The sequence below is a fragment of the Labeo rohita genome, chromosome 16 (assembly GCF_022985175.1).
Source record: "Labeo rohita strain BAU-BD-2019 chromosome 16, IGBB_LRoh.1.0, whole genome shotgun sequence".
NCBI lineage: Eukaryota > Metazoa > Chordata > Actinopteri > Cypriniformes > Cyprinidae > Labeo > Labeo rohita.
In genome coordinates, this window is record NC_066884.1 from 28439060 (window position 1) to 28456399 (window position 17340).

Here is a 17340-nt window from a genome sequence, read left to right on the forward strand (position 1 = left end):
CACAGAGGTGCCATCATTATGCAAAAAATCTGTGCACTTTGGTTTGGAATGACACATCAATATGGCGGCCATGACTGTTTTCTCTCCGAAGTGATATATAGGGTGGTATATACTGTTTGGAATGCACCGACACTTAAATGAATGTTTGTGACATAATGCCTTCTCCCAGAAGGCGTGACTTCATGCCGTAACTGAAACAAAAACAAACAGGATATGAGGGAGGGAATGTGAGGGCTTTGGAGAAGGTTGAGGAGTAGTCATAGCAACATTAGCAGCAACAATTAAATATGTCAGTTCAGCAGTGGTCGCAGACCAGATCAACAGGCTTCTTCCACAAAAGATAACAAACGATTCCAGACAAACAATTTGGTGACGTAGAGGGTTCTGCTTCCTTCCAGACTCACATTGGACGGCTCACAAATGGGCTTCTGGCAGTAAAAGGTGCCTTCCACAACTTTGTGATCTCATCATGCTACAGACTGTGGCTGAGTGTCATGACCCGCCCCCAAAAACCAATATTCCAGCTGTGAACACTCCGGTCAGGGTAGAGGCTTCCACTCTAGCCCTATGTTTGTGGCCACCCATGAAAGCATGGTCAACAACTCAGAGTCAATGAGATGGATAGGGGAAGCATAGCCAAGTAGTCATCCTCTGAACCCCTCCTCTGATGCTGGCCCTCTTCTGTTTCCCCAAATTAAATGCAAGGGTTGAGACACGCCAGCAAATTTAAACAATAGCTTGATGGTACACAATGCCATCGAGGAGTGGGAGGTCCGTGAGGATTGGCCTGACAGACGAGCTCCCACTGTAATCCTCAGGTCTCCAGTGCTAACCAGGGTGGTCTTGTGTTTTTCAGATGGACTGGGATGGGTAGCAGCAGAGGGGACTTCACCCCTCACCAGGAGGGGGAGTTAAGATCTCAATATTGTCATGGTCACGTTCTCGCAATGAGGACATGAACCATCCACAAATACAGTCTCAGCATGTATGGTTATGGCCCAGACATGTGAGACAGCGATCATGTGAATAAGTGGATCCATACCACCATTATATTAGCGTATGAACAGAAGATTGGCTAGGAAAGGTTGCTTTGCAAGTACATGTCAACTTGATCTACTAACCCTAACCTAACAGCTCACTAATAATAACTTACTTACAAAAATAAGCACAAGCATTACCTAAAAACCTGTATACAAAATGTGCAAGATACATTTTTTTTAGTTTCTGAAATTCATTTCCGATTTTGAGTTTTGTTGCCTCAGTGGCAGTTGTGTCATATAAAGTTTAAAAAGTACATTTTACAGTTTTTCTATGAATATTTGGAAAAATACAATTTGTGAACTGTATATGTTACACTATGTTGCTAAATGATTTGATGTATCATCTGTATCCTCCAGTGGATGACAAGGCATCTAGAATCATCACAAGTATTATTTGAATGAAATGTTGACAATCATAAATATCATATGATTTGTCAGTTCAAAATAAATACTGTAGACTTTAAAAAAGGAGATATCTAATCTAAAACATTTGTCTTTCATTAAGAAAACCTTTACGGTCACCAATGCTAGATCATACATACATTACAAACCAATGCATCCTTTACTTGTACTTAATAAATTCTTTTTCATTTTTTGACTTAAAATAAGTCAAATAACAAAAATAGTTCATATTACGAAGATTGATAAAACCCTTTATTTTCTGACCACGAACACCACATTTTTAATGGTGTTCTCAACAGAGGGCCTGATCAATTCAGTTTCAGTATTACACACACACACACACACACACACACGCACACACACACAGTACAAAAAGTTGCTTACATTGCTCTAAACCATGGAATAAAAGTAATGTTGTGTTTGATAACCCTGTATAACCCTTATCTCTGTTGTTTTTATTTTGTATCTTGTTTATTTGTTTTAATTCAATTTTAAAGTAAAAAACAAAGAAAAAAGAAAAAAACAGTTTGGCATAATAAGTGTTAAACTTAACTTAAATAATTGCAAATATCCTGGAAAACTTGTTATGTGTTCTAAAACATTCCATCTGAGGTGGAGACGGAAACAGAACAATACTTTGTCGAATAGAAGAGGCTTGACTAGCAGGAGCATATAAATGCAGGTAGGTTTGTAAAGCAAAGGAGATTCTTCAAATATCAACCACATCTACTTTAACAGCAGGTACTGACTTTATATTGTTAAAATTCTTATCATCTTTATTTTCTTAGGTATATATGAAAACACTGATCACAATTAAGTATTTCCTGTCAATATGTAATGCACTTAGTTATTGGAAACTAATATCTAAAGGGAAATATTTACTGTTTCATGGGTGAACACCTCATCTATTTTGTTTCTTTTAGATTACTGGTGTGTGCTGGACAGCAACTTTTTCTAAAATGTTGCATCTTATTCTGGTTCTCTCTGGAGTTTGTACAGTGGGCATGGCCATGCGTGCGTATTGCTCACCACTCACAAGATTTTCCACATTTTTTTCACTGTGGTACATCAAACATGCACAACCATGTTTCAAATGAAATGAAACTTCAGAAGTCAGAAAGAGATCAGAAGCTTCCAATACACAGAGACAACAACAACAAGACAACAGATTAATGCTATAAATTCTGGAACATGCAAAAATACAATATGTATATTAGTCTATTACCTTACATTTTGCTGCTCAATTAAATACAGTGACTATTTAACATATTAACTTTGGGAATCTAGACCAACATTTCTTAAAATTTTCTACTGAAAGATTAATTTTAGAACTCATTTATAGCTCATAGCTGTTATTTCCTCTTTCAGCTTTACCTAATTACTACTCCTACTCCATGGCTGTTGGGGACGGCACTGGGACTGAATATTCCACTGCATATGATGGTCGCATCACTGGTGTCAGAGTCTGGGAATACAGTAACGCATACATTCGTGGGTAAGTTAACCAATGCATCACTGATCTGGACCAAAAGATTGAAAAAAAAAAAAAGTGAATATGATATGATTTAATATATTCTTGTGGCTTAATGTTGAAGTGTCATATGAATTGTGTGTTTTAATTCTTCTGCATGTTATTATGTGACCTTCTTTTCAAACACTGTCATCAAATATCTGTTCAGAATTCAGCTGCGTTATGATGGTAACTGGACAACACCAGTTTGTACAAGCTATGGCAATCCACTGGAGATGACACTTCATGACAGTGAATCCATTATTCAGGTCTCTGGAAAATATTACAGTGGCTACATCTATGAGATTATGTTTGTCACTAGTCAAGGCCGCTCTTTAAAAGTGGGACAGCCTTATGGAACCTCATTTAACTTCTACCCGACCCAAGAAAGAAGTGAGCTACGTTTTCTCAGTGGTCGACAGAATGGAAATGGCATCACTTCCATTGGGGCTCACTGGGCTTCCTACTACCCCAGTGACGACGAACCTTAAAACTACATTACTTCAGTTTAACCCCTTTTACCTTCTTACTGCCAACATTAAAGAAACAACTATATTAACTTATTTATGTGTTCTCATTTTTATAGACTGTTTAAATAAAGGCTATGGTTTCTTTGTTTGTTTGATTTAGACTGTTTTATGTTTTAAACTTACAGCATTTTCCATTGCAAGAACAAGCACTATATGATCATCATTTAAATTATCTTCCTTTTTTTTTTTTTAATAATTCAAGAGCCGACACTTTTTATGTATTTTATGTAAAACTAACAGATTTTAACACTTCTCTTTTGTTGTATGAACATAACATTAAAAACTTAGAAACATTTTACCCTGCTTTCTTCTACTTCTCAAATACCTTATATCTATGGATTTTAATGTCTTTTCAGATTTTTAATATTAAAATGAAAAATTTAATAGAAAATGGTTGTTACATTTGATGATTATGTTGATGTAAACAAACTTCTCAATGCATGATTTTATTTATTTATTTATTTATTCAGTAAAAAATACTCAAATTACAACTATTCAGAGTTATGCTGTCATTTCCATAACATTAAACTTGTTTAATGCACTTGTTTAGCAAGGAGGAAGCAATGTCAGAGTTTCAGATATGAGACATGTGATCTCTCCAGCAGATGTCAGAAGATGGAATGATAAAGAATTTTTCATCAGTGTTTGATTTGTTGAGGGATGCATTGATGTCACCCCCTGGTTGAAAAACAGTCAAAGAGCATCCTCTCTGTAAAAATACCATCCTGTTTAGATTAATAATGTTGTATTTTATATAAAATCTATCATGCAAAAATAATATAAAAATTCTTTACGTGTGATATATTTTTTTTAAATTTAATAACGCCAAATGGCTATCGTAACAAGCTGATCACAAGCTTAAGCAAGTTATTAATCTTTTCTCACACAAAATGGTTCAAGTGCAACTTTTGACATTCTTTAAAAAGCAGACAACATGACAACACAGTATGATGTTTCCTTTAACATAACATTCGTGTATCGAGTACATCAGTGACTTTGGGAAAACAAACAAAATCACGTCTTGAGAAGTCAAAAGCATTCGGTGCATGGTGAAACCTTGCAATTACCTTTCGTTCACAATTAGAAGTTGTGAACGAAAATCCAATGAAATTCCAATGAAAATCCAATGAAGATCCAATGTGAAAATTGCTCAAATTATGGTTTCACTTTATTTTGATGGTCCCTTTTAAACATTCTCTTGACTATGAGTAACGTTGCACCAACATATCTACTAACTCTCATTAGAGTGTTAGTAGAGTATTAGTAGACTGGCAGGGTTAGGCTTAGAATAAGTTGACATGTACTTGCAAAGTTACTTATAAGTCAGTGTTAGAAGACGATCAAGGTAAAGAATTAGAAGATATTAAGCAGACAGTCTACTAATACTCTAATGAAAGTTAGTTGACATTTAGATGCAACGTTACTTATTGTCAACAGAATGTTCAAAAGGGACCATCAAAATAAAGTGTTACCGGAAAAATTGCCAGAGTTTGAGATATGAGATATGATCTGTGAAGAAAATAAAGACAAATTAGTGTGGTGAAAGCTGATGTTAACTGAGTGCAGGATTTCAGTGACAGTGATATAAGTAATTTGTATCCTTCAGTAACTGACTTGGATACTATATGTCAGTGACTTTGACAAAAAACAAACAAAAACTTGTCTCGAGAGTACAAAAGCATTCACTGCATGATGAAACCTATTAAAATGCAGTTAGAATGTCCCTATAGTTTCAGTTACGAAAATCCAATAAAAATGGTTATTATTGCATTCAGTGATGATTATGGTAATGTAAATAAACTTCAAAACTCGTACATATATAAATAAATAATTAATAAATACATTTGTTTTTTATACTTTTTATGAAAATTACTCACATTGCAACTGTCCCCAAGTTGTGCTGTCATTTCCGTAACATCAAACTTGTTTAGTGCACTTGTTTACCAAGGAGGAACCAGTGTCAGAGCTTAAGATATTGTGTGTGTCCATATACAGTCGTGTGAAAAAGTTAGAAAACTCTATCAAATTCCATGGTTTTCTGTATCAGGACATAAACATTATCTGTTCCTTGGCAGGTCTTAAAATTTGGAAAATAAAACCTCAGATAAACATCACATGTCATTATTTATTTAACAAAAATAAAGATGAAGAAGCCACGTGTTACCAAAAAGAGGTATACTTAAAGTTTATTTTATTAAGTATACTTAAGTAAAGTTCAAGTAAATTTTTAAATATACTTCACGTAGTAAGTATACAAATATCAGTGTACTAGTAGTATACTTGGAAGTGTACTATTTCAATAGTCCTTGGGACTAAATTGGTCCAATTTAAGTATACTTTTAAATGTTTTCCGTGATGTATTTTAAAGTGTGTATAGGCAGTCTACAAACGTTTTATTATAATGTGGTAGAATCCACAGCCCAGTACTCACTACTCAGTAGTGATAGAGTAGGTCTAAATAAGCTATTCTTTTACTCCTACTCGAGTAATTTTTTGGACACGTACTTTTATTGTACTCACACTACATTTTTTGGAAATGTAATGGTCAACGCATCCTTACCGTTACTTAAATTCTTTGTAATATTTTAAAATATTTAATAGAAATGTTTAATATTAAGACTGACAAAACCTTTTTAGTTGTTGATTTATTAATGTTTTTCTTAATAGAGGGCCTGATCAACTTAGTAGAATTTCAGTATGACACATACTGTACAATACAAAAAGTTGCTTACTTGCTTACTGCTTGTCTGTATAACTCTTATTTATAGTTTTTATTTTGCGTCTTGTCTATTCATTTTAATTTAAATTTTTAATTTTCATTTCATTTAAGTTTCATTAAAAAAAACAACAACAACAAAAAAACAAAAACAAACCTGTTTGGCATTCTTTGCACTTGGACTTAAAACTTAGGTGTTCCAAAACATTCCATCTGAGGTGGAGACGGAAACAGAACGATACTTTGTCCAATAGAAGAGACTAGCAGGAACATATAAATGCAAGTAGGTTTACTCAGCAAACCAGACTCCTCATATATCAACCACATCAAGTGTAACAGCAGGTAATGACTTTATATTGCATGAATTTCATATTCTTAGGTACATATGGAAACCCTGATCACAATTAAGTATTTTCTGTTAATATGTAATGCAGTTCCATGTTGGAAGCTACTATCTAAAGTACGATATTTACTGTTTCATGAGAGAATACCTACTCTATTTTGTTTCTTTTAGATTATTGGTGTGTGCTGGACAGCATTTTTTTCAAAAATGTTGCATCTTATTCTGGTTCTCTCTGGAGTTTGTACAGTGGGCATGACCATGCGTGAGTATTGCTCACCACTCACAATTGTTTCCAAAATGTGTCACTGTGGTACATCAAACATGCAATGTAGCAAATAAATGGCTGTTGGGAAATTGAAAATGAAATTAAACTTAGTGAGATTCATGCTAGAAATGCTGGAACATGTAAAAATACACTATGTATATATGTCTTAAGACCTGACATTTTGCTGTTCAGTTAAATACAGATTAACATACAAACTTTGGGAATCTAGACAGACTCCAGCATTTCTTAAACTTACTATTGAAAGATTTATTTTAAGATAGACTCATAGTTGTTGTATCCTATTTCAGCTTTACCCAATTACTACTCTTACTCCATGGCTGTTGGGGACGGAAGTGGGACTGAATATTCCACTGCATATGATGGTCGCATCACTGGTATCAGACTCTGGGAATACAGTAACGCATACATTCGTGGGTAAGTTAACCAATGCACCACTGATCATCTATCTGAACCAAAAGAGTGAAAAGAAGTGAATAAGATATGCTTTAAATATTATTTTACATTGTGTGTTCTAATTATTCTGCATGTTACTCTGTGACCATCTTTTCAAATGCTGTCATTAAATGTCTGTTTAGAATTCAGCTGCGTTATGATGGTAACTGGACAACACCAGTTTGTACAAACAATGGCAATCCACTGGAGATGACACTTCGTGACAATGAATCCATCATTCAGGTCTCTGGAAAATATTACAGTGGCTACATCTATGAGATTATGTTTGTCACTAGTCAAGGCCGCTCTTTGAAAGTGGGGCAGCCTACTGGAACCTCATTTAACTTGTACCCGACCCATGATAGAAGTGAGCTACGTTTTCTCAGTGGTCGACAGAATGGATATGGCATTACCTCCATTGGGGCTCACTGGGCTGTGTACTAACACTAGTGACAACAATGTAACAGCTTAAGATCATATCAGTTCAGTTCAAGCCCATTTACCTTGTTTCTGCCAACATTAAAAAAAAGAAACTACACAAAGTTATTTTATCTCTTCTCATTTTAGACTCACTTCTGATGGTTATTATTTAACGGCTATGGGTTCTTTGTTTGGTTTCTGTTTTAGTATATTTTATGTTTTAAACTTACATAATTTTTCACTGCATGAACATGTACTGTATGATCAACATTATTTTAATTCAACAATCAATCAATCAATTTTTTTTTGAAACAACTACACAAGCTTATGTTACTTGTTCTCATTTTTTATAGACTCACTTCTGATGGTTATTACTTAAATAAAGGCTATGGGTTCTTTGTTTGGTTGTGTTAGCCTATTTTAAACTTACAGCATTTTCCACAGCATGAACGTGCTGTATGATCAACATTGTTTTAATTACCTAACTTTTTTTTTTTAATATAATTCTTCAACAACTGATAATTTTATGTATGGGTTTACTTTCATTAAAACAGATTGTAACACTTTTCTGTTATATGAAGATCACATTAAAAACTTGGAAACAATATTCCCTGCTTTCATTATTTATTTCTTCTACTTCTTCAATGCCTTATATGTATAGATTTTATTATATTGTTTATACGATTTTCAATCTTAAAATGTGTAAATCTAATGAAAAAATGGTTATTATTATATTTAATGATGAATATGATAAAAAATATATAAAAATAAAAATACATAAATAAACATCAAGCACCCCTAGACATTCATATTTTCAAATAACCAAAAATTAACAATTAAGTCTTTGAAAAATGACATTAGAAAAGTAGATTTCAGAACATAGAATGATAAAGAATTTGTCATCAGTGCTCGATTTGAGGAGGGATGCGTTAATGCCGCCCCCCTTGTTGAATAAAAAACTGAACTTAATCAAAATCAGAGTCAGAATTTAGAATGGGCTTTATTGCCAGGTATGTTTACACATACAAGGATTTTGTTGTAGTGACAGAAGCTCCACAGTGCAACAGAATGACAGTGACAAGACACAGATAATAAAAAGAACAGTATACAAATATACAAAACAGACAATGTGCAAAGTAGCAAAGACATAATATACAAAATAAACAATTTAAACAATTTACTACGTACAGGTATGTTAGGTGCAAATTTGAAATGTAAGTACGTATGTGTGTTAAATGAATAACTGAAAAAATTAATGTATAATAGTGTTGTGTGTTTCATGTTTATTGTCAAGTGTTCATGAGCTGGATTGCCTGAGTGAAGAAACTGTTGCTCAGTGCTCTGTAGTGTCTACCAGATGGCAACAGTTCAAAGAAGAAGTGTACTAGATGTGAGGGGTCTAGAGTGATTTTGCCAGCCCTTTTGCTCACTCTGGATAAGTATAGATCTTGAAGAGTAAGGAGGGTTAGTCCAGACAGTCCAGACTATCCGACAGAGGTCAGAATTGGCAGCTGAGCTGAAACAGATGGTAATTGTGCAGAGGACAAATTCAATGATAGTTGAGTAGAACTGTTTCAGCAGCTGCTGTGGCAGGTTGAACTTCCTCAGCTGGTGGAGGAAGTACAGCCTCTGCTGCCAATGGAGTCTATGTGAATGTTCCACTTCAGGTCCTGAAAGATGATATTGCTGAGGAACCTAACTGTCTCCACTGTTTCTACAGTGCTGTCCATGATGGTGAGTGAGGAGAGAACAGAGGGGTTTCTCCTGAAGTCTATGATCATCTCCACTCTTTTGAGCATGTTGAGCTCCAGGTTGTTATGACTGCACCAGACAGCCAGCTCTTTAACCTCCTGTCTGTAAGCAGACTTGTCACCATCCTGCAAACTTCAGGAGCTTGACAGAGGGGTCTTTAGAGGTGCAGTTGTTAGGGTAGAAAGAGAAGAGCAGTCCCTGAAGAAGAACACATCCCTAAGAGGCGCCAGTGCTGATTGTACGGGTGCTGGATGAGAATTTTCCCAGCCTCACTAGCTGTTGCCTGTCTGTCAGGAAGCTGGTGATCCACTGACATACAGAGGTGGGCACAGAGAGCTGAGTTAGTTTGGGCAGGAGGAGGTTTGGGATAGTAGTGTTGAAGAAATAACAGTGATAGGCTATCGCAACAAGCTGGTCACAAGCTCAAGCAAGTTTTTGTCCTTTTATTTTACGCAAAATGGCTCAAGTGCAACTTTTGACATTCTTTAAAAAGTAGACAACATATGGTGTGATGTTTCCTTGATTAACATAAAAGTTGTGCTGTATGAGTGATAGTGCGGATGAGATGAGAGACAATATGAGAAATGACATTATCAAATATGTCAGTGACTTTGGAAAAACAAACAAAAACACATCTTGAGAGTACAAAAGCATTCACTGCAAGGTGAAACCTATTAGAATGCAGTTAGAATATCCCTATAGTTTAAGTTATGAACGAAAATTCAATAAAAAATGTTAATATTACATTTAATGATGATTATGGCAATAAACTTATTAAAGCATAAACACATAAATAAATAAATAAATAAATAAATAAATAAATAAATAAATAAATAAATGTGGTTTTCATACTTTTCTGGTAAAAGGTACTTAAATTACAACTGTCCCAAAGTAGTGCTGTCATTTCCGTAACATCAAACTTGTTTAGTGCACTTGTTAACCAAGGAGGAAACAGTGTCAAAGGATAAGATATGAGACATGTGATCTGTGAAGAAAACAAAGAAAAATCTGTGTTAACTGAGTGCAGGATCTCAGTGAAGATGAAGTAAACAAGTAATTTGTATCCTTCAATAACTGACTGGGATATTGTATGTCAGTGAAACCTATCAGAATGCAGTTAGAATGTCCCTATAGTTCAAGTTCTGAACAAAGAAGTTTTTGTAGCCTATGAGTATTTATTTTTTATATTCTTTAAGATATGGGTAACGCTTTAGATTACAACCCGCAAAGAACTACGTAAGTAAACTGAATTTACGGTGTATGTTTCTGTAATTATAGTGTACCTATAAAGCACGTACATGTAGGTATAAGGGAACAATATGTTATATTTGGGTAATAAGGTGATAACAAACCAGATATTCAACCTGCAAAGAACTACATAAGTATACTGAATTTACGGTGTACGTTTCTGTAATTATAGTGTACCTATTAGTACGTATGTGTAGGTATAAGAGAACAATAGTCTATGTTACGTTTTGATAATTCGGGGGTAACAACCAGATATACAACCTGCAAAGAACTGCGCAAGTAAACTGAAGTTACAGTGTATGTTTCGTATTTATATTGTACCTACGTGTAAGTATAAGGGAGCAATATGTTACGTTTGGGTAATAACGGGGTAGCAAACAGGTATACAAATAATTTATAATGGAATTACTTAAAAACTTAACAGGTACCTGTTCTATTAAATCGTAAATTTGGTGTATCTATACGTAAGCTTTTAAAATTACTGGGAAATTACACTCTAAAAAATTTTTCTATGATCTACTCAATTTTTTTGGTGAAACATTTTTACACTGAAAAATATTAAGTAAATTTAAAAGTTGTGAAATCATTGAAATATACTTTAAGAATCAAGTAAATGTAACTAAAAAAATTAAGTAGATTCAACTAATTCAATTAATTAATTTTTTAAATAAAATTGAGTAAATATAATTAAAATCTTTATGCAATGCAATAGTAATTCAATAGTAAATCCGAAACAAACAAAAATCCGAAAAAACATGTCATTAAAGGGTTAGTTCACAAAAAAATAAAATTTTGTCATTAATTACTTACCCTCATGTTGTTCCAAACCCGTAAGACCTCTGGTTCATCATCAGAACACATATATATTTCTGATGAAATCCAAGAGCTTTCTGATCCTCCATAGACAGCAAAGGTCCTACCCATATCAAGTCACAGAAATGTAGTAAGGACATTATTAAAATAGTCCATGTGACATCAGTGGTTCAACCGTAATTATATGAAGCTACAGGAATACTTTTTGTGCGCAAAGAAAAGTAAAATAACTTTATTTAACTATAATTGAACCACTGATGTCAAATTGACCATTTTATTGATGTCTTTACTGCATTTCTGGGCCTTGAACTTTTCATTTCCCTTGCTGTCTATCGAGGGCCAGAGAGATCTTGATTTCAGTCAAAAATCTCTTTATTTGTGTTCTGAATATGAATAAAGGTCTTCGTGGTTTGGAACAACATGAGTGTGAGTAATTAATGATCTAATTTTCATTTTTGGGTGAACTATCTCTTTAACTATAGTTTAACCTGGTATACTTTGCAAATGACAACATGTTAAATAAATTGAAATTTTAGCCACTGAACTGTGGATATGTAGACTTGCAAAAAGAAAAAAAAAAAATCATCAAAAATTACTTGACCTTACAAAAATTAAAAGGCTGAGTACAATTAAATCTGACATTAAAAAACAACAACACCAAACCAAAATGCATTTTTACAATTATACAACACGTGGACAATGGAAAATAATATATATATAATAAGTTATTTTTTTCGTTATTGAACCTTTGTTGAAAGTTTCAGCAGATCTAACTCCAGAAAAAGGTTTCAAAAGACCTCCAAAGTATATTTAAAGGGTTAGTTCATCCAAAAATGAATATTAGCCCATGATTTACTCACCCTCATGGCATCCTAGGTGTATATGACTTTCTACTTTTAGACAAATCCAATCGGAATTATATTAAACATTGTCTTGGCTCTTCCAAGCTCTGTAATGGCATTGGGTGGGTTGTAGTGTTCAACAGTCCAAACAAAAATCAGATAAAGTGCATCCATCCATGATAAAAAGTGCCTCACACGAGCCCAATGCCATTATAAAGCTTGGAAGAGCCAGAACAAATTTTAATATAACTCAGATTGAATTTGTTAGAAAGAAGAAAGTCATATACACCTAGGATGCTTTGAGGGTAAGTAAATCATGGGCTAATATTCATTTTTGGATGAGCTAACCCTTTAAAGTTCTTGGGGTATCACAGGTCCAAGGCACATGTCAATCCCACAAGACAGGAGCAGGCTCTGCTAAGATCACAGAGTTGGTTGAGGACAGCTAATTCCTCTTGAACACCAATAGGTGGATCAGCAACATCCTGAAGAGACAAATATAAAGAATAGCAGGTTAGAGCTAATATTACATAAAATAGATAAAGATAAAATACATTAAATAATTTATTAATCAATTATTATTTTGACCTAAACCTTTTCTTTATCTAAAGGCTGAAACATGAGGTTTACCATTTTATGAAACCTTATTAAAGTTTTTTTTTTTTTTTTTTTTTTAACATTTCATATATGCTGAAACATTATATTTTCACATATACTGAAATATTATAGTAAACTGCTCTTACCTCCTGCCTTGTGTTGTTATTTAGATGTTTTTGGACGATGATGTCAGTGCTGTAAAACAAATGTTTTGACCATGAGATTTATAGATTTACACTTCAAATTAATAACAGTAGGGTAGTGGTTGACTGCCCCTTTAAAAATTAGCCAGTGTTACTACAAAAAAAAAAAAAAAAAAAAAAACATTAATACATTAACCATATCTCTTATCCATGATATTTGTAGTAAAACTGTCCAATACAAATAGTAATGAAGCTGCCAAAAACATGGTTAACTTAATACATTTTACTACAATAAAACCATGGTTGATTTTGCGCGATAATTTCTTCACTACGTTATTCCTCCACCATTTGACTGATTCCGGGTGATGTTTCGGTGCTTTAGTACAAATGTGAGCAGGGGCTCCGGGAAAACTTTGCACCGAGTTTACAGTTGTAATTACGAGTTATACAAAGAGACGTTACGTTAGCTTTTCACACACAGTAATGTTGTAGTTTTTGGCTATTTCGACACAGTGTTAGAACTCACCCAGAGCGACGGCCCGAAAAAAAAAGGTTTATTTCAACTGGCCACTGACGCTGCAGCGCACCGGGATTTGTCCCATTACACCAGTTACAACTGCTGGACTACGGATAGACTAGTTTAGTCGCTGTTTTCTGCAATTACTCACACGTATATGCGCATCACACAAGTGAATAACAATGACGAAACCAACTCGGCGGTTAACGTTAACAGTAATACGGACACTCCCTCATACACGGGCAGGCTATGCTGCTTTAAAATAGGAAATTTTACATACATTTCAAATTGCTGAGGTGTATTAACCGTATTTTAGCTAAATATTTAGTGGTTTGAAAAAAAAAAAAAAAAAACTACAAAGCCACAGTGATTCTAGAAATGCTTGCGTTGTTAACGTTACCACAGAGCAGCGTGGCTGCAACAGCATTGATTGTAAAATTACACCGAACTTTTTACGTGCCCGAAAACACAGCCAATATTTCATTAACTGTTAATACTGACTTACCTGCATTTTTAAAGGAGACTTAAGGTGGTTTAAGCCTCAGTTTTCTTGTGACCAGCAGCAGATTTCCCGTTGTTGACCGCGGTCGTTGTGTCCACGTGATCACGATAGCCGCGAAACTTACTCAATTTCTTAAGTCGATGCAAAATACAAAAGAAATTGATAGAAAATAAGCAATAATTTCTGTTTATAAAACTGACAAGTTTTATTGCAACTTTCTCAAATATTTTCATTTAAATGTACCAAAAACATTAAGGACATGTGAACAATATAATTTGTTAGTTAAATGCTTAATTTTTTTTTTTTATTAAAACATACTTAAGCAGAACAAGTAAATTAGAGATAAAATAAACTGTGGGATTTTTACTTATTAATTTTGGTAAGCCTAAATCAAATAATCTCTTTAATGATACTCAGAGATTTTATTAAGTTAATACAAGTTTTTATTTTTGTGATATTTACAAAGCCACAGAATTATTTTTTACAGTGTTTTGATCCACTCCTCGAAGGCGCCCGCGCGAATCATTCACATCTCACCAGAAACAGGCATGTCATCTCACCAGAAACAATCTGTGACGAATGCAGGCGAGAGCCAATGAACGTCCGATTTTCCTGTCGCAAAATGCACTTTAGCACGGGTTTATGGCTGTTGCTGCTGGACTCGCTGCTAGAGATGGAGATGAAGATCGCCGGACAAAGCCTTGAATTTGGTTCTGGTCCTCGCAAATCGTATGGATTCTGAAGATCTGGGTTACAGCACACAAATAAAATTGTTTAATTTGTAATTATGATGCGTGTTCGGTGTATTTTATGGTTCTATTGTTAGTCACAGCATGTTAGAGAAAACGCCTTTGTGTTCCACCACGGCAAACGAAGTTAATATTACATGAATGATTAAACGATTGCAGAAATATTATTTATTTTAAGGGTTTACCGTGTAGTCATGATAACATTATGTAGACCTATTCTTGGAAACGAGCTGGCAACAGAAATCACACAGAACAGAATGAAATGTTATAATTTCATATTAAGTAAACGTTAAATGTTTAGATGATGTAAATATGCCAGTATTGTACATTTACTGTCTGTAAAAATGTAAATAAATGTACAGTTTGTAGAACCACATTTTACGTCGCGTTGTTATTGTACCTACCCTGTAACTTCGTTGAACAAGAGGGGAACAATCGCCACTTTAATTTACAGCCCGCAGAGGTCACACTTACCCTGTAACTACATGGAACAAGAGTATAATTTCCCAGTAATTTTAAAAAGCTTACGTATAGATACACCAAACGTACGATTTAATAGAACAGGTACCTGTTAAGTTTTTGAAATTAATCCATTATAAATTATTTGTATATCTGTGATAAACGTAACCTATTGTTCCCTTATACTTACACGTAGGTACAATATAAATACCAAACATTCACCGTAACTTTAGTTTACTTACGCAGTTCTTTGCAGGTTGTACATCTGGTTGTTACTCTCTATTACTAAAACGTACCATATTGTTCCCGTATTAGCACATACGTACTAATAGGTACACTATAATTGCAGAAACATACACCGTAAATTCAGTTTAATTACGTAGTTCTTTGCGGGTTGTAATCTAAAGCGTTACCAAGATATGATATGAAGTAATATCACATAAGCAAGAGTGTCATTTTCCTGCATGTGCTCAGTTGCAAATGTGATTATTTAACACAACAGTTCAACAAAAAAGAACTGAGTGAAATACATTTTAGACACAATATTGTCCCTTATCTGTTTCACAAACAAAATAGTTCCATACAAAGCCACAGCAGAGCTGTTGTGCATCTCAGAGCAACACTGCAGTATTTCGTTTTTGAATGTGTTTTTGAACGCATCCAGTGAGCCAATGATTCAAAGATTTATTTATAAATCAACTTTCAAAACAGCTTTTAAATCATAGTTCACTTAATAAAGCTTATTTTCCTTTCTTTCTATCTGTCTAATAATCATACTTAATCTTCCAAGTTTGACATAACGTAGAACGTGACATAGAAAGTCACATTAAAGCATGGCTTTGTGGTAAATGTTTCTGAAATTCATTGTGTTGCCTCGGTGGAAGTAGTGTCATACAAAATAAAAATTACATCATTTTTGGTTTGTTTGTTTAAAAAGGTACATTTTACAGTCTGTGCACGGATATAATGAAAAATGAGCTGTAACAAAATGTTTGCTGAATATTAAACAACACAGTATTGCAACTACACTACCAGTCAAAAGACTTCTTTAAAAAAAAAAAAAAAAAAAAAACATTAAAAATCATACTGTCTTAAAGCTTTTATGCAGTAAATGTTGCTGGTAACAGTTGTGAAAGATGTAATGTACCGTCTTTTTCCTTCAGTGGATGACAAGGCACATAGAAAAAAAAAAAGTATTTTTTTGAATAAAATGTTGATCAACATATGTTGCCCCCAAAGTTAGTTTCAGTGGAACTCGCTTGTGTTAGAAAAAGCAACCATAAAGTCTCATGATCAGTGTCATATGAGTAGTCAGTTAGACACTCGAAACTTTAAAAACAAAGACATTTAATCTATAACATTTGTCTTCATAAAGAAAACCTACAGTTACCAAAGTTAGATCGTACAAAGCAATGCACCCTTACTTCTACTTAATTTTTTTTTTTTAAATTAAAGTCAAGTCACAATAATTTTAATATTAAGAAGACTGACAAAACCCTTTTATTTTTTTTTTATCATGAACACCACATTTATTAATGGTGTTCTCAATAGAGGGCCTGATCAACAGAATATCAGTATTACACACACAATACAAAAAGTTGCTTATATTGTTCTAAAGAATGGAATAAAACTAATGTTGTGTTGCATAACCCTGTATAACCTGGAAATAGACGGAAACATAATATCCAACAGAAGAGGCTCAACTAGCAGGAGCATATAAATACAGGTAGATTTAGAAAGCAAACAAGACTCCTCAAATATCAACCACATTTAGTGTAACAGCAGGTAATAACTTTATATTGCCTTTTATCATCTTTATGTTCTTTGGTACATATGGAAACACTGATCACTGTCAATATGTTTCTGTCAATATGTAATGCAGTTAGACGATGGAAACTAATATCTAAAGTGAAATATTTACTGTTTAGTGAACACCTCATCTATTTTGTTTCTTTTAGATTTTTGGTGTGTGCTGGACAGCAACTTTTTCTAAAATGTTGCATCTTATTCTGGTTCTCTGTGGAGTTTGTACAGTGGGC

The 17340-nt window shown here is 34.0% G+C and overlaps 1 protein-coding gene across 4 annotated transcripts; it reads left to right on the top strand.

Moving 5' to 3' along the window:
- Positions 1-2096: 2096 nt before the first annotated feature.
- LOC127178523 (zymogen granule membrane protein 16-like) lies at positions 2097-8272 on the top strand. Of its 4 annotated transcripts, none has more exons than XM_051131447.1 (4): positions 2097-2124; positions 2366-2456; positions 2811-2937; positions 7403-8272. In XM_051131447.1, the coding sequence occupies exons 1-4, from the start codon at positions 2119-2121 to the stop codon at positions 7701-7703; spliced, it is 525 nt and encodes a 174-aa protein (XP_050987404.1). In that variant the 5' UTR covers positions 2097-2118; the 3' UTR covers positions 7704-8272. The 4 variants fall into 4 exon arrangements, with proteins under 4 accessions (XP_050987404.1, XP_050987406.1, XP_050987403.1 ...); XM_051131449.1 differs by lacking the exon at positions 7403-8272 and adding an exon at positions 3122-3527 and having other exon boundaries at positions 2097-2183; XM_051131446.1 differs by lacking the exon at positions 7403-8272 and adding an exon at positions 3122-3527.
- Positions 8273-17340: the final 9068 nt, after the last annotated feature.

Bases quoted from the DNA above. Each gene is read 5' to 3' on its own strand.
- LOC127178523 (XM_051131446.1), top strand. The intron at 2,457-2,810 runs GTGCGTATTGCT...TTCCTCTTTCAG, and splicing joins TACAGTGGGCATGGCCATGC to CTTTACCTAATTACTACTCC. The intron at 2,938-3,121 runs GTAAGTTAACCA...ATATCTGTTCAG, and splicing joins AGTAACGCATACATTCGTGG to AATTCAGCTGCGTTATGATG.